Source organism: Cupressus sempervirens, chromosome 2 (assembly GCF_028749045.1).
Source record: "Cupressus sempervirens isolate cs-2001-9-10 chromosome 2, ASM2874904v1, whole genome shotgun sequence".
Lineage (NCBI taxonomy): Eukaryota > Viridiplantae > Streptophyta > Pinopsida > Cupressales > Cupressaceae > Cupressus > Cupressus sempervirens.
Genome location: NC_143119.1, coordinates 650798484 through 650823157, shown reverse-complemented (window position 1 = coordinate 650823157; position 24674 = coordinate 650798484). Strand labels below are relative to the sequence as shown.

The 24674-nt window shown below is 39.4% G+C and overlaps 1 protein-coding gene across 2 annotated transcripts in view; it reads left to right on the top strand.

Annotated features, from left to right (window-relative positions):
* LOC149575053 (tRNA (guanine-N-7) methyltransferase) overlaps positions 1–5546 on the top strand; it is a 51699-nt gene extending 46153 nt beyond the window's left edge. Inside the window, exons 7-8 of one of the 2 annotated variants that reach the window (XM_089814918.1) lie at positions 3655–3753; positions 4785–5546. In XM_089814918.1, the coding sequence (XP_089671044.1) occupies positions 3655–3753; positions 4785–4898 (213 nt within the window). In that variant the 3' untranslated portion in view covers positions 4899–5546. Of the gene's footprint in view, positions 1–3654; positions 3754–4768 lie in introns of both variants that reach the window. The other variant, XM_089814917.1, reaches the window with a different exon arrangement.
* Positions 5547–24674: the final 19128 nt, after the last annotated feature.

Genomic DNA, 24674 nt, shown 5'->3' with positions numbered 1-24674 from the left:
GAGCCCAAAAATCAATGGTGATAAACACCAATAAGGAGCCAAAATTGAACAAAAAAGAAACCAGAATGAAATGTTCAAGTGTACAATATCCTTTGCTTCATGCGAATATATAACAATAGAAGAGATTCTTCACATTATAACCGAAGGTCTCTTGGAGATTTTCTGAACTCCTATAATTAATTATGACTCTTCGAATAGTCACGCCTAATACTGACTACAATAACCATGTATCATGAAGAGTTGTGGCCATACTTTTGTTGCCTTGAAATGCTGTATAAAGTTGAACTCTTTGGTTGTTTCACTAAATAGATAAAAGATTTTTGGTTATGTTAGGAACATATTAAACATCCTTGAAAGTACAATTTATGGTATATTTAATGTGACACGAACATTTCCACATCATTTAACATAATGAATTAGCACTAAAGAAAGCAAATTCATCTCTACCTGTACTCTCAGTAAAGATTACATACTAGTTGTTATGACATGTATAGTATGGCTATACCCAAATCAAAATACCAAATTTTGGACTCAACTGATTGAAATATAATGCACAAAATGCAAATCCTTCTGTTGCGTCTTGGACATCAAGGCTCTCAACAACATTAGCTTGAGTATGAGTGCTTTTGGATTCAAATGTGTATTTTTATTTCAATACAAAAGAACTTATACATCTGAGTCTAAGAACACTCATACTGTTGCTGTGGACTGAAAAACTTTTGCCTAACATTAGCTTGCTTGGATTTCCATTTAAGTGTGAAGTCACCCTTTCTTTTTGGGCATTTTCTCTTCTGCTCTGATCCATTGGATGCATTACCACCTTTGAAGGAGTCACTTGACGAGCTACTAGTGTTATGTTGGCCTTTTCCCTTGATGCATGCACTGATGCATTCTCCATGGTGTCTGAAATTGATGCTTCCATCTCATCTTACCTGCACTCTTTTGCAAAAGAAGTGTAGACAATTTCTCAGGATCAAGCATTTCAGTCCCTGCAATTAGATTAGGATTTCAAAAAATAGATTTTAGGATGATGGCGGCCATTTTAAGTACAACTCTTACCATATTTAATCAGCCATTTGTCTTTGAATAGTTGATAACTGATGCAGGGACTTCTAGGGGGCATAACTTTTGACTCGGATGTGGGTTTTTGCTCAAATTTTTAGGGTGGCTTTGTTAGGAGTTGTTAGGTGGTTTACCAATTCAGCTATGTTTATATTGTGGCCAGTAAAAAAAAATTCGAGTGCCAGAAAATTCATTTAGACCCCTAAAACTCACTTTCCGTTTTTTTGGTGCTTTTTAATAACTTCGAATGAATGTTTCCAAATTCAAAGATTAGTCAGCAGTTCTAGTTGTCGTAGTTTAAGGAAAGTCCAATTTAATCTTCAGATTTCTAGGAGTTATTTTCAAAGGTTTCCTAAAATGACAAATTTCAAGATTTGTAAAAATCTACTGAAAAGGGTAATTTCTGTTATTTCTAGTTTAGATTTTTAGTTATTTAGGAAGATGCTGAACTTTGTAGAAGGATGGTTGTTGAATGGAAAATATGTGAGTTTCGAAATATGTGTGTCTCATCTATGTTTGTTTATCTGGTTTCATTTTGAAGAACATATTACTGTGTATAGATACCTGGGCGTTGCATCAATAACTGATCCCAGAGATCCTTAATCTGCAGCAAGTTTTTAGAAATTAATTCTGCTTCCAACAACTTAGATACAAGGAATAAATTCTTTAGATGTAAGATCTGTCCATTTTTTTGTGTCTGGTATTTGTTTTTTAGGATCTCATAGAGTTGGCACCCCTGTACAACTTCGGACTTTTGATATTAATCTGTCTACAATTGACAACTTTAGAAGTATTAAAGCTTCTTCATATCGCCAGTCAAAATCTTTGGGTCTGCAAGCATATGGTCTGGTCCAGGTATTTCTACTTAGAAATGATGAGTATTATATGATTCTATACACTTTTGTTTTTCCCATTTGACTCTTAAGACTTGGAAAAAAGTAATATTGTATGTTAGCCCTCATTGACTATGAACCTTAAACATTTGGCTTCCAAAAACTTAAAAATCTTGCAGCACTATGCGAATACAAAGGCTAAATACCACTGCAAGTGAACTTGAAACTCTAGGAAAGGTAGTCTGACGAAGTTTCAGATTCTGATCAATCTCAACCAAAAGATATCTAAATTAAATAAATTTGAACCCAGCCCAATATGGACAATGTTATAATGATTTTCAAAGTAAAAAACTAAAACAAATTGAAACTTTAAAAAACTCAATATTTGCAACCCTAGTTTTTTCTACGACTCTATTCTGTAAGAATTTGTCAAAAACATATTAAAAATGTACCATGCATCATGCTTCACTTGGTCTAAACTTCCACATCACTGCTATGTTCTACTCCTGGTGCCACCTCTCTACATTAGTAATCATGCAGCTTGAACAATCAATATTTAGAGTTAAAAGTTTAACATATTTATAAATGTCATATATACTGAATATTTATGTGCTTGACTACACATCATCCAACCTGCACTTCACTTTGCTACTAAGTTACTGATGCTGGTTCTAATGCTGATGCGGGTGTGGGGTGCTGATGTGCAGAATTTTGGATGCATTTGTGTGCGTCCACACACACACACATATAATGTATATATGAAAAGAAATGCAAGAAATATAAAAAAATAAGCCATTCCATAGCATGATACTTCACCATTGATAGTTCAAATTGAAATAAGAAGAGACCCCAGCTGCAAACAAGAGCAATGAATGGCCTCTTTTAGGGCAGTTTTAGGGTTTAGGAGCAAAATAGAGCAAAAATAAAATTAAAATAAATCAATTAAGACATGCTTTGAAAAGTTGCCTTAGTGATTGGGCATTGAAAAAGTCACGGGTGCTCTCCAAATGCACCCGGATGTTGTTTGGGTGCTCTTGGAAGCATCCTGAGCGCATCCACAGATGCTGGGCGTGCTTCCTGAGAGCATCGGTGCAGCATCCTAAAGCATCGGCGCATCCGAACGCACCAGCATCAGCTCCCTGAGTTTTTGGGATAGAATCGGTATCTTAGCTCTGCTACAAACACCACTGCTCCATGTTGAGCTCTCCACTCCACCAGATTTGAATGTCCTTTTTTGTGCCTGACTCTTATATCTCATCCTTCTCACCTCCCTTGCACATACTGCACAAATCTTTCTTCCCTGCAGAACACCAACATAATCTGATGGCACTGCTTTAACGTGGATGGTTATCTTAACAGGTAAGCAGATAAAATCACCCACTGGTTGTTGAAAGTGAAACACTTTCTTCCTGATTTGGATATGCCTGCTTCTTACCACAGCTCCTCACTCAATCAAATGCCACCCACAAGTGTATGCAAGAGTCCGGCTTCAAAAATTGCATCTCCTCAATCTTTTCTGATACCATATTAGCATTAATGCACAAGCCATGTTATTACATGGATTTGGATGCTGCTATTTATAAGCAGGCAACCTGCTCATACAAACAAATAACATGAAACAAAAAAATGAAGCTGCTACTAATTTAGGCACATCAAGTCATCTATTAGTAAGAAAAGTGACACATCAAACAACTATCTTGCCTAAATGTATATTATCTAATAATTTTTTCAAAATTTTTAATTGATGTGTTTCCTGCAGTGTCCTGATCCACATTTCAAAAAAAAGCACCACAAACGAAGGATTCTTCAGAAACCACTGGCAGATGCGATTATCAACAACTTGGCTCCTGGGGGTCAGGTAATTTACAATGTTTTTCTGATTGATATATTAATTAGCATGACTTTGCATTAAACAGAGTAGAAAAAATGCCATGCTTCTTGTGAATGTTTATGTTTCCAACTAGTATTGCATATTTCAGATTGCAAAATTATGGATTTCTTGTTTCTCAGCATTATAACTTTGGTTTTGCATAACATGTTTTTTTACAACATTTTTATGCTTGATAAAAATATGAAGTTCTTTCTATTAGAAGAACCTATTTATAATCAATGTAATAATGTAATATAAGTAGCTGGATGATAATCCATCTGTATGTAGCATGAATGTTTTTTTATGGTTATTTATGAGAAGCTGTTAGTATAAGAACTATTGTATCAGATTTGGTTTATTGGATCAAAACATACTTTATATCACTATTGCTGACCCTTCTCTGAACATAAGTAGAGAGAAACTAGGTATAAAACTGTAAATGAATAACACATAGATCAGAGATTCCAGGAGATTCGCAAATGTCAAGATGAAAATGTTGCATTAGGAGCTCACAGAAAAGTTGCAAGAAAATGACAATGAATTATTATGAAAATAAATGCTAGGTAGTGAGTTCATATAGAACTAGGGAGAGGGTAGAGGACGCAAATCCAATCAATAGGAAGGGACCACAAAGTGGCTTAAATATAGTAAATTCTCCTCCCTTTTAAATGAAGACATCTCAACTACTAATCCACTAATTATATTTAACTAAACTCACTTTAGTAACCTAAACAAGCTTAATAAGAGTGCAGGAAAAACTTGTTAGGATGCTAAAACAAGAAATATCAAATACAGCTGATCCATAGAGCTAAAGAAGTAACATTTGCTACAAATGCATGTTAGTTCATTTTTCACATTTAATTACAGTAGGCATCCATACCATAAGCACTAGACATTTATAATTTTATTGTATTCAGTTATTTTTTATATCAAGAACTAATTAAAATTTTAAAATACTCAAATTATAATGTTACTATAGAGACTGAACTTTATTCATGAACAGATATTTGTGCAATCAGATGTTCAAGAAGTGGCAGTTGACATGCGACAATATTTTGACAGCCGACATGATTCATTACTTCCAATGTATATCCATCATCATAATTTATGTGACGATGAAGGATGGCTCTTAGAGAATCCTATGCATATAAGGACCGAAAGAGAGATCCATGCTCACTCTGAAGGTGCAAAAATCTATCGAAGAGTTTATGAAAAACGATGAATGATGAAATTATAAAACTCTGCTTAACATTATCAAAGCATGGATTCTGGTCTCAGTGCCAAGATCTGGTGCTCTACGGTGAATCATGTGCGTTGGAGTAGCTGAATTTTGAAATTTATGGCACATGGCAGTATGGTGCTTCTTTCCCTTAATGAAATGGCCTCATCCAAACAGTCAGGCTTTCTTCAGGTGCATCACTGGAATTGGTAGAAGATTGGAATACAGTGTTGAGCAAAAGAAACACCTTATTTACTTTGATCAATAGTTGTCATCATAATGGCAAGGTCAAGAATCTAAAAAAGGTTGAACAATCAATATATTTATCAATCTGCAAACCTATTATCAGAAGGCCTTCTGAAATGAAAACCTAGGTGTCTCTGGCTACATTAATAATTTTAAGTTTGTAGCTTTTTTGGGTACACCCATTATGCTTAACACAAGAATATTGTAAGGCTTATAGTTATTTTAATTCAGTTGTAGGAATTATGTATGCACTTACAAAAGTTGTTCTTTTGGAAACAGTGGTTTAATCCTTGCAAATGTAGTGCCAATTTAATCATTTCAGTCATTGCCATCTTCTCTTTTCTGTTTTTGATATGTGGAAGTATACCTCTTGAAAATCTGAAAGTATCTTTCCCTGCATATTTTTTTGAAATCATGAGAGTATCTTGCTGTATATATTCTATGCTAGTGAATGTTGCTAATGTTATAATATCATTTTCTAGGAAATGAAAACTGTTGGTAGATGCTGAATTGTATGCAAAAGTCATTTGAATATTTAATGGCCAGATGCTGATTTTTGAGTTTCTAGCTTTGGAAGGTGGAGTTGCTTTAAAGCAACTTGAGTTGGATGTTTTTTTTGCAAAAAGAGGGGTAAAAATTTATTAAGACAGAAAGAAATACAACAAGGAGAGCTCAACAAGGAGCTCGATCCTGAGCAACAAGATCATCAAATTCTTGCACCATCTCAAAGGACAGTTGCCTCCTATCCCTAATATTCCAACCCGGATCATGACTAGATGCCCATTTGACTAAACAATCAGCAGTTCTATTCCATTCACGAGGAATATACGTGAACCTAATGAACTGAAAAGAGGAAGAGAAAAAAAGAATCTACTTAACAACAGTGGCCAGCTGCCAACTAACATCCTCAAGCTCTTGCGAAGAAAGCATGTTCACCACCACCTGGGAATCAGACTCACAGATAATCTTACTCCATCCCCGCAAGCAACACTGTTCCACAGCATATAAAATAGCCTGAGCTTCCATGAGATTGTTAGTATAATCACCCTTATGAACTGAGAAGAAAAATTTAACATCCCCAGAACTACAACGAGCCACTCCGCCAATACCAGCCGGACCAGGATTCCCACGGGAAGAACCATCAGTGTGAATTTTCAGAACTCCACAGGGAGGAGGAGTCCAGTGCCCATCCCGGTTAACCCGACCCTTCCTCTGATGGTGAAGCTGCCTGGACATAGAAGGAAACCTATGAGCTACAGCCCCATCCTGCAGATGAAAATTGAGGCGATTACAGATAGCAAGATCAACTGGATCCATACCCCCATCAAGCTCACACTTCACAAGAATAGTTTCCTGAAGAGAATGTGATATTTTCCACCAAAGATGCAAAACACCAAGCCGAACATCTTGGAATATGCGACGATTCCTCTCCAACCAAATATGCCAAAGCATGAAAGATGGGCCAGCAATCCAAGCAGCATGGAGAAAAGAAGACTTGGAGGGAGCAGTACCCAAGCGGGCCCAAAACTCAGGCAAAGAGGAAGCATGCCGACAAGAGCAACCCCAAGCGCTCCACCAAAGGTGCCATATCTGAGTAGAATAGGAGCAATGGAAGAACAGATGGGAGATAGACTCCTCTCCATTACCACACAAAACACAATAAGAGGGGCCCTGAAATCCACGTTTACAAAGATTATCCCAGGTAAGACAACGGTTGTGAGCCACTAGCCACATGAAAAAATTGCATTTGGACCAAGAAACTTTATTCCAAACTTGCTTCCACCAAGGGACCTCAGCATCCCCAAATAATTGTCTAGTTATCTCCTGATACCCAACAAAGACATGATATTTACCAGACAAGGTACCGCCCCAAGCCAAAACATCTGGACCAAGCAAAGAAGAACACTGTCTAGAGGCCAAAATTTGAGAAAGCTCCTGACGATCCATGTCTGTACCTCCAGGAGGCCAATCAGAAGAATGCTTCCATCTGTAACCAACAACAGGTCCCAATTGATGAGGAGTCTTGTAATGAGCCACTTTATCCCATCCAGCGGCAAGAAAAGAGTCACAAAGAGGCTGAAGATGAGGGTATATGGATAAAATGGAAGGGAATCCATCCCAAGCATCTGACCAAAACAAAGCCTGAGAACCTCCTTTACATATCCAAAACAGACCCCTCTTTACCAACATCGCACCTGTCTTCAAAGTATGCCAAACCATTGAGCCACGACGTTCAAGAGGAAGTGTAGAAACAGAGCAAGGATCAGCACCATGAAAATATTTATGAGTGATAATACGAGCCCAAAGTTGATGTTGTCTAGAGCACCATCGCCAATAAAGTTTAGCAGCCAAAGCTTGACTACTCAATAGAGCAGATCGAAGACCAAGACCACCGTCCTTTTTAGGCCTACAAACAATTGCCCAATCAACCAGGCTCCATTTAGTACTACGCAAATTACCACTCCAAAGGAATTGTCGAGAAAGAGCATCAAACTCCTTGAGAAAGTAAATAGGTGCAGCGTGAACCATGCTTCGATAAGTAGGAAGAGCTTGGATAACAGCTTGAAGAAGAGTAACCCGGGCAGCAGTAGAAAGCCATCTATGAGTCCAATGATTTACCTTATCCTGAAGCTTGGTAATCAAATTTTGCCAGAAGAGATGTGGCTGCCTGGAAACAACAATAGGGATGCCAAGATAAGTCAAAGGAAGTGATCCTATCTGAAACCGTAGGATACCAACAATCCTGTGCTGAATAGAATCAGGAGTGTTAAAAAAGTAAATGGAAGATTTGTGCTCATTAACTTTCTGGCCTGAAGTTGCCAAATAAACGTCCAAAGCATGTCGAAAGGCTTCAGCTTCCTTGATCCTAGCAAGACCAACAAGAGTAGAATCATCAACAAATTGAAGATGGGAAAGAGAAGGTAAGCCATTACCCCACCGCCAGCCTTGAATAGAATTCTGGGACACCTGATGCTTAATGAATCCGCCCAAGCCTTCAGCCATGATGATGAATAGATATGGGGAGAGAGGGTCACCCTGGCGAAGGCCTTTAGAAGCACCAAATAGTTGAGAAGGTTGACCATTAATAAGAACTGAAAAAGAGGCAGAAGTAACACAACTCATAATCCAACTCACCCAGTCAGAGCTAAATCCAAAAGAAAGAAGAATACTCCTTAGGAAGCTCCATTTAACTCTATCGTAGGCCTTAGCCATATCCAGCTTAACAAACATGGCTTTCTCCCTGGAAGTAGCCATAGAGTGAATAGCCTCAGTAGCAATAACCACTCCATCCAAAATTTGTTTGCCAGCAACAAAACCACCTTGTTCTTCTGAGATAATAATGGGAAGCCACCTTTTCAATCTCTCAACAATCAACTTAGTAATAACTTTGTAAACCACATTACATAAGGCAATTGGTCTAAAACACTCCAATTGATTAACACCCTCTCTCTTAGGAATAAGAGTCAAGAATGTAGAGTTCAAAGCTCGAAGCATCTGCTTGCTAGCGTAGGATTCTTTAACCACTGCCAACAATTCATGATTAATGATGTTCCAAAATTCCTGAAAGAATTCAATTGGAAAGCCATCAGGACCAGGAGCCTTCCCCTTAGGCATGCCAAAGACCACCTCCTCCAGCTCTTCCAAAGAAATAGGACGCATGAGATAATCATTCATTTCTTGAGTGATAAGGGAAGGAATATAGGACAAAATAAGATTTTCTTCATTATCAGCAGGAGGAGAGTCCTCAGAGAAGAGGGTAGAGAAGTACCAAATAGCCTCCTGGAACAAAGCTGGCAAGGAATTCAGTTGGATACCTTGAGAATTAACCAAAGAAGAGATAGTGCTTTGATTCTGGCGAGATTGCACTATTTTATGAAAAAAGGTAGTGTTACGATCACCTTCTTGGAGCCAATCAACTCTAGCCTTTTGCTTCCAAAAAATTTCCTCTCGAAGTTCCCATTCTTCTAGAGCTCTAGAAGCAAGGGATTCAGCCTTGCCAAGAGCCTCTGAGAAACCTCGATCTCTAATCTCCCTTGTGATGACATCAAGATCTTCTTGAGCAAGCCTTTTCATAAAGTGAAGGTTCCCAAAGCAATCCTTATTCCATATCTTGAGCTGCCTTTTAACATATTGAAGCCTTTTAGAAAATGAGAACATTGCAGTACCATATGTAGGAGCACCATCTTTCCACCAACATAAAACACAATCATGAAGAGAGGAGTCCCGAAGCCACATCAACTGGAACTTAAAAGGAGGATGCTTCGGAACATAAGCCCCTATAGCAGAAAATTTGATTGGCCAATGATCTGAACCCCTCCAATCAAGGATTTCTGAAGAGATAGTAAGGGTGCCACTAACCCAGAAGCAAGAAACAAGAAATCTATCCGGACGTTCTGAGATAGCAGCAACACCAGTCCTGCGATTATTCCAGGTATAGAGACCATTAGAAGGCTTAACATCAGAGAGATGCAAAAGAGATATCTGTTGCCGAAGAAGAGCAGAAGAATGCCCCAATCTAGCCAAACCACCATGCTTCTCCTCCAGACTTAAAACTGAATTGAAGTCCCCTGCTAATACCCAAGGATGATAAGGATGACAATTTCTAACATATTGAATATGTTCCCAAAGTTCCTCCTTTCCCACAAGATCAACAGGTGCATACACATTAGTAACCATGATTACCTCTCCTGAGTCTAGAGCAGAAGCTACCATAGAGAGAGCTGAGCGAGAAGACATCCAGCCAAGAGGAGAAATTTTTTGAGGATCCCAAAATATAGCTAAACCACCCGCACTGCCTGTTGCCCCAACACACTGGCATTGGCCACGAGACCAAATACTAGAGGCATGTTGGACCATAGACTCCACAGAGAGCTTAGTCTCTTGGATACAAAAAAATCAGGGCTATGATCAACCACCAAGTTATGAATAGCCTTTTATCTAGGGATGCTATTCAACCCCCTTACATTCCATGAGAGAATAATCATCATTGGGTAGAATTGGGAAAATGAGAATCCAAAGGTTTCACTGAACCAAACTCAATCAATATATCGCCTGTGAGTTTAATCTTCTCTTGGTCTGTTTTGCGCCCACTCCTTAGAGGAGTAGAAGAAGCCCGCTTAAAGGGTCGAGACATCAACCCCAAGGGGAGAGGAGAACCCTTGCCCTTACCTGATGGTAGCACATCCTTAACCAAGTCAGCTAAAACAACATCATTATCCTCCAACACTGCAGGAGTCACCAGAGCCTCTGTCATAGGAGCTACAGGGCCCTCACAGTTCTGATATACTACAACTTGGGATGCCCCACAAGCATCATTAGGAACAGATCTCTCATCTGGGCAAACTGGATCAGAAGAGATAGGAGGAGGAATACCCTCCTCTAGAACCATACTATCCAGCACCTCAAAGCGGTTAAAACCTGAATCAGATAATCTTTCTTTCAAAGGCCTCTTTTGACCACAGCCCTTAGCACGAGGGCGAACAGGGGTAAATCCATCCTTATCCTGCATTTGAGCCTTACCCTTACCTGTAGCATCTTGCGGATTCATCCCCTTGGTAGTATTAGCCATTTGAGATTGTCCTTTCCCTGTAGTATCTGCCAAACCACCAGTATTGCCAGCTGTAGAACCATCCACTCCTTTGAAACTTGAGTTACGGGGGCACTGACGCAGTAAATGATCATACTCATGACAAATCCGGCAACGGAAAGGGAGAGATTCATAATCTAACTGCTGCACCCAAGAAAAATCCCCCATACAAATTTCCAAAGAATCTGGTAATGGGTTATTCAAATTAATTTCAACACAAATTCTAGCATAAGAAATAACCTTTTTATCGAGGGATTGATATGCGATCGCAGCCGGCTTCCCCAACAAAGAAGCAATTTGTCGAAGGATGTCTTCACGCCAAAATTCCAAGGGAAGACGAGGCAAGCGAACTCAAACTGGCACTGTTGAAGGGAGATCCTCAGCATAATTAAAACCTGAATGCCAAGGTTTGACAAATAACCCCACATGGTTGTAGAAATAAGGGCCTCCTTCAAAAACACGATCTCGATCAGACATGCAAGAGAATACAACAAAAAAATAACTATTCCCCGCCAACATAATCTCCATATCACCTTCCACCTGCCATGAGCGGCGGATCCATGCCTCAAGAGCGGATAGGGAAATCCGGATTCCAAGAAATTTGCATATCAAAGCATGCTTGGTCCAATAATCAATGTCCTCCATTACAGCCGTTGAAGGAATAACTAGAACAGGGCGATCATGGCTACGCGGAAAACAACCATTTACTTTTTTCAACTTGGAGCTCTCCCTTGAATAAAACGATTTAGATCGCATTGCATGCATAGTTGGAGAAGAACCATCTGTTCTCACCAACGAAGAAGAAATCCCAGGCCCTACCATGCAAACAATAAAACCCTAATCCAAAATTGACTGCAGAAGATTTCCAAAAACACCGACGCAAATTATGTCTAGTAGCTAGCAATCCAAACAGAACAGAAAAATAGTAAAGATCAAACACCAAGAACAGGCTAAGGGAAAAACCCTAGCCCAGCCGGCAGCCAACGCTTCTCCACATTCTCCTCCAGATCTCCCTCACCAATAATAATAATGTATTTTAACATTCTCCAGATCTCCCTCACCAATAATAAGAACAGCTTTAATTTTTATTCTTTATTAGGATGATTATGAGTTTGTGAGGTTGCATAAAGCAAAAGTGGTTTAAAAGCCAAAGAAAGCAAGGAAAGTATCGTTTCTTGCAAGCTAAGTAAAGCATCTGGTCTATATATGTAGAATTGTTGCAGAAAACTCTATTGAGAAAGGTGGCTGTTAGGCTGAATAGAAGATCCAGTAGTGCAGGTTTTTCCCCAAATTGGGATTTCTTGGGTATATCTATGTTATTGTCTGTGTTTGCCTTATGTTATTTTGTTTCCGCTATTTAGTTGCATTTAATTAACCCAAAGTATCAATTGTTATAAATGAGATTGAGTTTTTTTTTGTGAATTTATTGTGCAATTAATTTGTAGGTGGGTTATAAGAAATTAACATGGTATCAAAGCTCCAAACATTGAATATAGAACCAAGACTTGTGACACAGATTTCAAAAGAAAAATAAATAAATCAGATTTTTGTCAGCAGGTTTTCTTGTGGCTATGACAATTGATATGAGGACAAACTTGAAGGTGCGTCTAACTTCTTTCAGTGGAAAGTTCGAATTACATCTGTTCTCAAGGAGAACATGTTGTGGATCTATGTTAGTATAGTAGTGACACCACCTGCAAATGATCTTATTGCTTTGGATTCACATGAAGTCAAAGAAGCCAAAGCTCAATGAATCATTCTTGATGAAGTAAGAGATCATTTAATTCCTCATTTGTCGGGGAAAGACATTGCCAAGGAGATGTGGGATATGCACACAAGACTCTATCAGAGTGACTCCAGAGTCGTAAGATGATGCTTAAGGACAAATTGCATGATACCAAGATGTCCAAAGGTGAGAGCATGTCCTCTTATTTGTCCAAGATGACACAAGTCAGAGATGAGTTGGCTATTGTTGGAGAGACGATTGCTGAAGATGAGTTGGTATAGCCAAAAATGGTTATTCGAAGCACTTAGAAGTTTTTGTCAAGTGTGTGGTCAACAAAGATCGACTACTTGATTTGGTAAGACTTTGGGATGATTTTGTTCAAGAGGAAATCCGTGAAAGTGCTCATCGAGGAGACCAAACAAAGAAGGGTCAAAATGAAGAAAATTTTGCTCTTACCAGCAAGGGTAAGAAGTCTAATAAAGGGCAAACATAAGGTTCTTCTAAGAGTGGTCAAAAGAAAGATCCGAGTAGGATAAATTTTTTTTGATGCCATCAAATGGGTTGCTATGCTAGTCAATGTCGGAATAAGGGGAAGAAAAACAAGGACAATCAAAAGAAGTAAGTTGCTGCTACAATCGAGGTGGACGAGTTTGCATCATAATTTTAGAATGCGTTTTCACTCATTGCTTGTCTCTCAAGCGCAGTTGCCAACATGGTTTGGTATATTGACAGCGGGGCTTCTTGCCACATGATGGGAGTCAGAGATTCTTTCACCAAGTTGGAGGAGAAGAAGTTGGATTTTTATATTGAGTTCAGTGACAATGCCAAGTACCATGCAATTGGTGTTGGCAAAACCCTTGTTGTGGAGGATATGTTGTATGTTCCTAGTATGATGAAGAATTTAATTTTAGTTTCTACTTTGAAAGACAAGGGTTACATTGTAACCTTTGAAGGAGAAAAGTTTATATTTGTCCCAAGGATTCCAAAGTTGCAAAAGTGATTGGAGTTAGGCATGGTGACTTGTTTTGGTTACAATTTGAGCTTGCACATGCATTGGTAAGCAGTTGTAAGTGCAAGGAGAATTGTGGCATAGGAAGATAACTCAGCTTCACCATGGAGCACTTAATGTGCTAAAGTAAATATTGGTAGGGCAAAGTTTGAGTTGAAGACAAAAAAACATGAGATGTGTAATGGTTGTGCTCTTGGGAAATATGGCAAGACCAATTTTCCAAGTAGTGACAATAGATCTAAAGGGATTTAGGATCTCGTTCACTTAGATGTGTGTGGGCCTATGTCAATAGGATCCTTAAATGGGTATGAGTATTATGTTACTTTCATTGATGATTTCTCCAAGAAGACATGGATATACAGTATGAGGAACAAGGATGAGGTTATTAGTAACTTCAAAGAGTTTAAGGCTCTTGAGGAAAACTAGACAAGGAGAAAGATCAAGACACTGAGGTTTGATAATGGAGGCGAGTATACCTCAAATGCCTTCAAAGATTTTTGTGCTCAAGAAGGTACCAAGAAAGAGTTGAATGTTTTGTATGATCCTCAACAAAATGGGGTTGCTGAGTGAAAGAGCATGGCTATAGTTGGAGCAACCAAGGCCATGCTTCATGATCAAGACTTGCCTTGGTTCCTATGGGCGGAAGCTTGCAATACAACTGTATATTTGCACAATAGGAGTCCTCACAAAGTGTTGGGCAAATTGACTCCAAAAGAGGAGTTTAGTGGTAAGAAATCATATTTGTGCCTCATTTGCATTTTTGGATGCCTTGGGTATTGTCACATTCTTGTGGAGAAAAGAACAAAGTTAGAACCAACTACAAAGAAGCGTATCCTTGTTGGGTATAGTGAAACTTCTAAGTCTTATCAAGTTTATATTCCTTACCTCAAGAAAAAAGTTGTTTAAAGAGATTTTAAGTTTGAGGAGGAGAGGGCTCTTTAGAAGTCTAACAACTTAATGAATGAGGAAAACTCAACAAAATGGGGTTGCTGAGCGAAAGAGCATGGCTATAGTTGGAGCAACCAAGGCCATGATTCATGATCAAGACTTGCCTTTGTTCCTATGGGCAGACGCTTGCAATACAACTGTATATTTGCACAATAGGAGTCCTCACAAAGTGTTGGGCAAATTGACTCCAAAAGAGGCGTTTAGTGGTAAGAAACCATATTCGTGCCTCATTTGCATTTTTGGATGCCTTGGGTATTGTCACATTCTTGTGGAGAAAAGAACAAAGCTAGAACCAACTATAGAGAAGCGTATCCTTGTTGGGTATAGTGAAACTTCTAAGTCTTATCAAGTTTACATTCCTTACCTCAAGAAAAAAGTTGTTTAAAGAGATTTTAAGTTTGAGGAGGAGAGGGCTCTTTAGAAGTCTAATAGCTTAATGAATGAGGAAAAATCCACAGTTGAGGCAGCAAAAATTCCTCAAACTTCAGATAGACAAGTTAGAGAGCAAGGCAAGCAAACCGAATAGGATGATCAAGAGGAACAAGGAAATCCTCAACCTCATATCCCTATTACATAGAAGAGGAAAAATAGGGCAGTTGAGAAATTTTTGAGAGAGGCTCGGGAATGTGTTGGTGATCCCCAAGATTCAGTTAGAGAAAGGTTCCCAAACATTATTTTGATTATGTGGCACTTATGAGTGAATTAACTGCAATAGAGCCTTCTAGCTTTCAAGAGGCATCAAAGCACCAAGTATGGAAGGATGCTATGGTGGAAGAGTATTATTCCATCGTGAAGAATAATGTGTGGGAAGTAGTACCACGACCAAACGATAAGTCTTTGGTGGGCTCAAGATGATCGTATAAGATTAAGCATGCTTAAGAGGGTAGTGTGGAAAAGTTAAAAGCTCATTTTGTGGCTAAGGGGTTTTCTCAAAAGGAAGGAATTGATTATAACGAGACATTTGCTTTAGTAGCCAGGCACTCTTCCATCAGAGTTATAAAATCTGTGGATGCATAGATGGGTTGGAAGAATCATTAGATGGATGTTAAAATAATGTTTCTCAATAGAGTAGTTGGGGAGGAAATTCACATTGAGCAACTTGAAGGATTTGAAGCACATGAGAGGAATTCACATGTTTGCAGGTTAAAAAGAGCACTATATGGACTCATGTAGGCTCCTAGGGTGTGGTATTCATGTATTAACAATTACTTGTAGAGTGTGGGCTTCATCAAAAGTGAGGTAGATTCAAACTTGTATTACGTTTACGTGACGGGTGAACTTCTCATATTGTTGTCATATCTTGATGACTTATTTCTCACAGGGGTAGAGGAGCTCATAACACATTGTAAGCAAGATCTTGCAAGAGAGTTTGACATGGAGGATTTGGGGTTGATGCACTACTTTCTAGGATTAGAGTTGTGGCAGAAAGAGGGAGAGATCTTGCTTGGACAGAGGAAATACTTAAATTGATATCTTGAAGCGATTTAGGATGGAGAATTGTAAGCCCATGTTGACATCACTCATGCCCAATTGGAAGAAGATTGATGCTTCTAGATTAGAGGCAGTGGACCTTACTTTATACAGGCAATTGATAGGCTCTCTTATGTATCTAGTCAACACTAGGCTAGACATTTGTTTTGCAGTGAACTTTCTCGGTCAGTTTATGATGGAACCTAAACGTGTGCATTGGATAGATGCAAAACATGTTTTGAGATATCTTTGAGGCACAATGGATTATTGATGCAGATTGGGCAGGCAATACAGTTGACAAGAGGAGCACTTCAAGTTGTAGTTTTTCTTTGGGATGAGGAATTGTCTCTTGATACGACATGAAATAAAATCCAATTGCACAAAGTTTTGTAGAGGCTGAGTATATAGAAGCCAACATGGCTACATGCGAGGCTCTCTGGCTTTGTAAACTTCTAGCTAGGCTCTTTCATTAGGTTTGGATCCTACTGTCATTTACTGTGATAATTAGAGTTGCGTCATTTTTTTTGACAATCCAATGTTTCATGACAAGTCCAAGCATGTTGAGATCAAGTATCACTTCATTAGAGATTGTGTGGAGAAGGGGATAGTAAAATTTCGGTACATTCCTACAGACAAACAAATAGCGGACATCTTGATAAAGGCTTTGGTGAAGAACAATTTTGTATTCTTCAGGGATAAACTGGGTGTTGTGCAGAACACCTTCCTCGCTAAGAGGGAGTGTTGATTTTTGTTTTTCTAGCTTGGATGGTGGAGTTGCTTTAAAGTATCTTGAGTTGGATTTTTAGCAATAACTTTAGTTTTTATTATTTATTAGGATAATTATGAGTTTGTGATGTTGCATAAAGAAAGAGTGATTTGTTGTGATTTTAAAGCCAAAGAAAGCAAGGAAAACATCTTTTCTTGCAAGCTAAGTAAAGCCATTGGGCTCTATATATGTAGAATTGTTGTAGCAAACTCTATTGTATTCTTGAAAAGAGAATTGATTGTTAGTTTGAATAGAAGATTCAACAGTTGCGGGTTCTCCCCCAAACTTGGGTTTCTTTGGTATATCCATGACATTGTTTATGTGTGGTTGGCTTTTGTTATTTTGCTTCCGCTATTCAGTTTCAATTAATTAACCTAGAGTATTGATTGTTATAAATTAGATAGAGTTTCTTATTGTGAATCTATTGTGCAATTAATCTGTAGGTGGGTTATAAGAACACCAAAAAAGAAAAATTTAGAGACAAACCCTTTTTAGAAACATCTAAGAGTTTCATTATTCTGATAATTAAATTGGTTGTTAGGTGATTGTTATGAGCATCAAACTGACAGAGCATCAAAAGCTCACCATGTACATTGCAAGTGAAATGGTCACAAGGAAGATATTGTTTCTAGGTGAAATGAATATAGTTGTGTTAATCTTTACTAATTAGCACACAACAAAGAGTACTAGAGATGCACCTATTATACAAAGAGTAAATGTGTTACTTGATTGGTACGCCTCTACTTGTTTATCATTGTTTTAGTTAAAGATAGTTGATAGCATCAAAGTTCACCATGTACACAACAATCGAGATGGATGGAAGCAATTTTTTTGTATTTCCAAGTCAAAGGATAGTTTTCCCAATTCCCTTTGGCTTAATAGTAAATACACAACATAAGCAATTTTAGAAATTTTCTTACATGTTTTTAGCATGACCATTAATTAAGAATAGGCATAAGCATAAAGATAAGAATCCATACGGAACAAAAAAAAATTGATAAAATGAGTAATACAAATCCATTACACAAGCCCTCCTTGTAGAGAGCATGGTATAACTACATCTAGATGGCAAACAATGTATTATTTTGTGTTACCATTTGTAAAGGTTGGGTGAGAGCTCCTTATATGGGCGAGGTGGATAACGTCCAATCCAATTAGCTCCATGGTGTGATTGTAAATTGTAGCTACCTAGGAGATGAGAATTGATGTTTTAGATATTTAGTTTGATGTCATCAATTGAATGAATAATATCAGAAAATTACTTCATAGAAAGAGTAAGAATTCCAATTGTTTGTCATCAGTAAAATTGTATATCAATTGACGGGGGCCTTCAGGAAGGTTCTTGTTATGTAGCCGACAGACCCCTTTGGGAAGGTTCTTCAGAAAGTATATATTCACCCTTCGGGATCATTGTAATCATCATAAGCATAATGTAATGTATTTGGCATATGTGAATAATAAAAGGAGTACTGTTGTTCTTGTCTATTGTCTGTATGCATTAATCTATTTACCCATATGGTAAACATTTGGTGCCGTTGCCCAATGGACCTGGAACGAAGACCAAAGGAATGAAAATTAATGCCAAATCAGCTGAACAAAAATAAGAATAAGTTGAAGGAAAATGACTAAATACACACCGCGCAGAAAAATTTAATTTTGGCACAATAGGCCGAACGCAGACGAAGGTTTCATTAAATTGCCAATGGACACCGAAGCATTGAAGAATTGTTAGAAGAGACTCAACATAGGCTAGATTTGGTGGAAGAAGCAAAGGAGGAGTTTCTGAACCTGCATACGCCGAGGGAAGAGAATCTAGACGGAAGGGGATTCACTCGCATGACTCGGAGTGCCAAGGGAGCACGAGCGTGGAGTGAACTCTTTGTCCAATATACACTTTCGGAATGGACAGCTTTGGTTGACAAAAACCCTTCTTCACCAAATAGCACGTTTCACGAAAACAACGCGGGTGTTCAAAGCAACGTGGGTGTTCAGAACAGTGCGAGTGTACACAACAGCGCGGGAGTGTGGAATAGTGTGAGAGTACAGAATAACGCGGCAGTGCGAAACAACGCAGGTGTGCATAACAACGTGGGTGTTGAAAACAACGCGGGAGTGCAAAACATCGCAGGTACACAACAAATCCCTCAACCTCGACTAGTAATGGTAGGACCAAAAGAAAAATTGCCAAAGTTTGATGGTGATGGAACAACCGATCCAATCTGACACTGTAAAATATGCGAAACAATTTGGAGGGCGAATGGCATAACAGATACAACAAAATGGGTTTGACAATTTCCAACAACACTAAGGGGGGTAGCAATTGATTGGTTCACCGATACGGATCCCCAGAAATTAACCACTTGGGACAACCTTAAGAAGGAGTTTATCACCGAATTTCAACTGCTCCGTGATGACAATGAGATCGTAGCCGAGATATACAACACAAAACAGGGGAAGAATGAAACAGTCCAAGTCTATGCCAGGAAATTAAAAGACAATAAATAAAATGGAAAATAAGCCGACTGATGGGCTACAAAAAAGTGGTCCATTGAAGGCCTACACCTGAAGTTGCGAAAGAAGATGAAGATTGTGCCGCCATCGTCATACACTGAAGCATACAATCGAGCAATGAACCTAAAAAGTGAGCAGAAGACAAAAAAGAAGAAGAGCAGCTCATCCGATTCAAATGACGACGCATTTTCGGAAGAAGAGAGCAACGATGATAAAAAGGCCAGCAAGAAGGTCCGAGCCCTCCAAAAGATATGATCCAAATGATGAAAGAATTTAAGAACATGCAAAAGGAGACTAAGGGAAATGAGCTATGGTGCACAAAGTGCAAGACAGAAGGCCATAGGAAGGGATCCTGTCCGAAACACTAGTTCTGTGAGATCTACTAGATCATGGGACATTCCACAAAAGAATGCCCCTTTAATATGAAAACAAGAGGACCTCAACAAGTGTTCCTAACACAAGAGGCTTTCGCGTCAGGAGGGAGTGGAAACACCAGTATGAAGGGTGCCACCTTGGGAGGGTATAGAAATAATAAACGAGGGCAAAATAACAACAACAATGCCAATAATAATAATAGGAACCGCAGTCGAATTTAGTATGATGCGAATGGACGATCGATGGTTCAATGCTGAGCATGTAATTTGTGGGGCCACTTTATCCGAATTTGTACAACGACAAGCGCACCAAAGCTATTATGTAGATGGTGTGGTCTGAGAGATCATGAACCATCGAGATAGATGAAGAAGAGGTTCTGGCAATCACACAGAAGCAAGCAAAACTGTATCTAAACTCGATGGAAGAAAAGAAGAGACTGGAGGAAGTGCCGGCATAAATTTAGAAAGCAACACAGGTGGAGAAAGCACACCTGAAGGACACTGCCGGTACCTCAGCAAGGAATTGCGCGAAATAGAACATCATACGACAGATATTACAAACTGAAGTATCAGTCAAGATAAATGATTTGCTGCTCACAATGCCTCAACTTCGCTCTGCACTCACACACATCGCCCCAACGGCTAAATTACTAGCAAAACAAGGAAGGGAGAAAGAAAGTGGCACAAGTGCAAATGATCCAATGCTGCTAGCCCTCTCATCTGGACAGCATCCGACAGTCGTCAAGATGAGAATTTTGGGAACTGTCCTAACAGACACAATTGTGGATGGGGAGTCCGGCGTGAATGTGTTACCAGAGGATACTTGGAAGAGGTTAGGACAACCGACACTGTGGCCACCTACATTTCAATTGCTAATAGTGGACCAACATAGAATCAAACCGTTGGGAGTCCTGATCGCACAACCTGTGACTATTGGAACACAATCGTTTCTGCTGGACTTCATCATCATTCCGCTAAAGAGGAAAGGATACGATGCCATTCTGGGCCAAGGATGGCTTATACAAGCCAAAGTTAAATATGATTGGAAGAAAAAAACTCTATCACTCGAAATCAAAGGGCAGAAATTCATCATCAATTTACACACACAAATGGTGGGGGAAGAAGTTCTGTCATTAGATTCCGAAGAAGAGGATGAAGGGAGGTAGCAAATGGAGCCAGATTAGGAAGGAGTCCTACAATTGGAAGGAGGATCAACAGATGATGATTTGGATTCAGTAAATGACCTTTTCCACTGGTAGATGGAGGACTATGAGCTGTTCGAGGGCTGCAACGTACTGACGATAGAGGAAGGGCACAATGGAGATGGATTTCCAAGAGAATTCACAAAAATAAAAGAGGGGGATGCACCGCTGGATGAAACACCCGCCCATGTATTTAGTGAGAGGGAGCCGATCAAATACAACAAAGCCACACTGCAAACCATGAATTTGGGAGGCGAGGCCGAACCAAGAAACATATTGGTGGGAGATAATTGGGATCCAGTACTAAAAGCAGCAGCATTCAAGATATTTTTGGAATACAAAGATGTATTCGCATGGACATACAAGGATCTGAAAGGAGTATTGCTGGAGTTGTGTGTGCACTGCATCCCGCTGGTCGAAGGAGCAGTGCCTGTACGGAAGTGACCTTACAGGATGAATAAGAACTATGCATCATAGGTTACATAAGAGATCAACTGGATGCTAGAAGTCGGTATTATTTTTTAAGGTTTAGACAAGTGAATGGGTGTCACCCATAGTAATCTCATTGAAGAAGGACACCACCCCAATCTAGATATGCGTAGACTTTAGATGCCTAAATGCAGTCACAATCAAGGATCCCTTCCTGATTCCATTTACAGACAATAAATTGGAGGAGGTAGTAGAACATGAAATTTATTCCTTTATGGATGGGTTTTTGGGATACAATCAAATTTTCATAGTAGAGGAGGACAAACTGAAGATGACATTTGTCATAGAAGATGGGGTGTACGCATACAACTAGATGCCATTTGGCCTGTGCAACGTGTTGACTAAATTCCAGCGGATCATACTGCACATATTTGACAAAATGTCTATTGGAAACTTCAAGGCATCCTGGATGATTGGTTTGTATTCAGCACCAAAGACAAACATCTGGCAGCATTGGGCAAATCCATGAAGAGATGTTGACGGGGGCGACTAGCCTTGAACCCCAAGAAATGCAGATTCATGGTTCCATAGGGAAGATTTCTCGGACATATAGTATGTAAGGAGGGATTGAAGGCAGATTCAGACAAAGTCAGAGTCATATTGGAAATGCAACCATCCACCAATGTAATAGAGGTAAAGTCTTTCCTCGGACACATAGGCTATTACAGAAGGTTTATCAAAAACTTTGCCAAAGTATCATACCTATTGGACAGGTTAACATGCAAAGGAGAATCGTTCAGATGGGAGAAAGAACAGGATGAGGCATTTGAAGGACTAAAGGTACACTTGGCTACGACACCCATCTTGGCATACTCGGATTGGAATAAGAAATTTCATGTTCATGTCGACGCGTCCAACTATGCAATCAGAGCAACCTTTGCGTAGACAGGTAGCCACGTGTTAGATCACCCGATATAGTTTTCTAGTCAACTTCTATCAAAAGCTTAACAAAATTATAGTACAACAGAATGCAAAGCCTTGGGAATGGTCTAGGTCATACCGAAGTTTCGTCATTACTTTTTGGCGACATCGTTCATGTTATATGTTGACCATTAGGCCCTGTTGTATTTGGTCAATAAACCTGTCATCCAAGGAAGAATTAGCCATTGGTTACTTTTTTGTAGGAGTTCACCTTTAAGATCATTGTATGGCTTGGGAAGAAACATGTCAGCGCAGACCATCTGTCGCGTCTCAAAATAGGGGAACTTGCAGACGAAGTGAACGATGATTTTCCTGATGCACAGTTGTTTCAGATTGCAGTACTGCCGAAATGGTACACGAGCATTGGAGAAAACCTTTTGACAAGATAGTTTCCAAGTGAGATGCCACCAAATGAAAGGCAGAAATTAGTATTCAGGAGTCGTACATTTCAATTGATCAACAGATTACTCTACAAGATGGGGCCTGATCACATCTTGCAATGATGTGTGTTAGAGGAAGAAATACCATAGCTATTGAAGGAAGCACATGAGTGTCTGATAGGAGGACACATGGGACCTGATGCTAGAGCACGAAAAATATTGCTGGCAGGATTGTGGTGGCCAACAGTGTACAACGACGTGCACGAATGGGTCGTTGGGTGTGACACTTGCCAATGAGCTGGGAAGTTGCTATAGAAAGACTTCATGCCACTTAACCCCTCCCACGTGTAGGAGCTTTTTGAAAAGTGGGGATTGGATTTCATTGGACCTTTGAAGGTGAGCAAGACTAGAAGGTGCCAATACATTTTTGTAGTGACAGAGTACTTGACCAAGTGGGTGAAGGTATGTGCACTACCGGATAACTTGGTCGTAAGCAAAACCAGATTTATTTATGAGAAAATCATTACCAGGTACGTGATTCCATTGCAGTTAACAAGTGATAGGAGTGGACACTTCGTTAACCATGTTATTCTACTACTGACCACTGAATTCAAGATCTGTCATTCACTATCGAGCCTGTACTACCCAAGAGCAAACAAACAGGCCGAGGCTACAAACAAGATCCTGGTATCAATTATCTATAAGTCTTGTGCAGTTGAAGGTGAAGACTAGGAGGAAAAATTGCCCTCTGCCCTTTGGGCTTACTGCACGACGTACAAGGTGACAACGGGGCACACACCATTCCAATTGATGTTCGAACAGGAAGCAGTGGTACCAACGGAATTCATGATACCGAGTCTGAGGATCGCTTTGGAAAATAAGTTAGGCGACATGGAAAGCCTGAGGGAGAGGTTGCACAATTTGAACAAGCTCGAAGAAAAGCGGTTATTAGGATAGTGGACCACAGAGGTGACACAAAATCAGCGTAAGGCATAGCATGATAAACACCTGAAACTGAACAAGTTTCAACCGAGACAGTGGGTGTTGAAGTATGACAGACAGAACGAGATCAAACCTGGCAAGTTTAAAGTCAGATGGGTTAGGCCATACCAAATTTAGGAAGTAGGCGACAACGGAGCAATAAAGTTGTGGACATTAGATGGACAAGAAATACCAGAGATAGTCAATGGTTCAAAGCTAAAAATGTACCATGCAAGAATGACTCCCTCGTCATCACAGGATGACGGAGCTCCGAAGGAGAACTGATTTTATCAAAAAAGAAAAAAGAAAAAAGCAAGTAGAACAGTCACCATACGGTATCCTTAAGCATCCTTGAAGGCACCGTACGATGCTTGCCTTAGAACCTTTTTATAAGATCCCCTTCCGTACAAATTTTGGAGATGATTGATCATGTACACTATTTCGCAGATGAAATTTCACTTTGGCATACGGATTTCCTTCCCAGTTTGGCATACGGATTGTGAAGTGTTAATTATATGCTTGAACACGTATAGATTTAGAAGTTCCAGTTTGGCCTACGGATTTAGGAGTTTGAGTTCTAGTTTGGCATACGAATTTAGAAGTTCACAGTTGCCGTAGGGATTTGAAAAATATAGGTTGCCATACGGATTTGAAAGATAAAGGGTGGAGTACGGATTTAGAGAAAATAAAGTTCTCTCGAGCGTACAAATTTTGGAATTGGCTTCTTGTTTGGTATAGTACGAATTGGGAGGTTAAGCTTCCTAATGCCATCGTATGGATTTTGGATTTGGTTTACTTCACTACAGATTTGGGGTCTAGTCTTCTATTTCACTCTGTATGGATTAAAAGAGCTTTCATAAGGGTTAAATATTTAAGTTATCACCGTATGACTATTGGTACAACATCCAATTCAAGTATGACATTTTTACTCTTGTCACCATATAGACTTTAACATAGCATTGTACGACTTCTTTTTCTTGTGTCTGTACGACGATTTTCTGGAAGGAATATGTAAGTTATTGTATGACAAGTTGAGGGATACTTGATGCATCCGGCTTCTCATGTAGCCGTACGGACCCT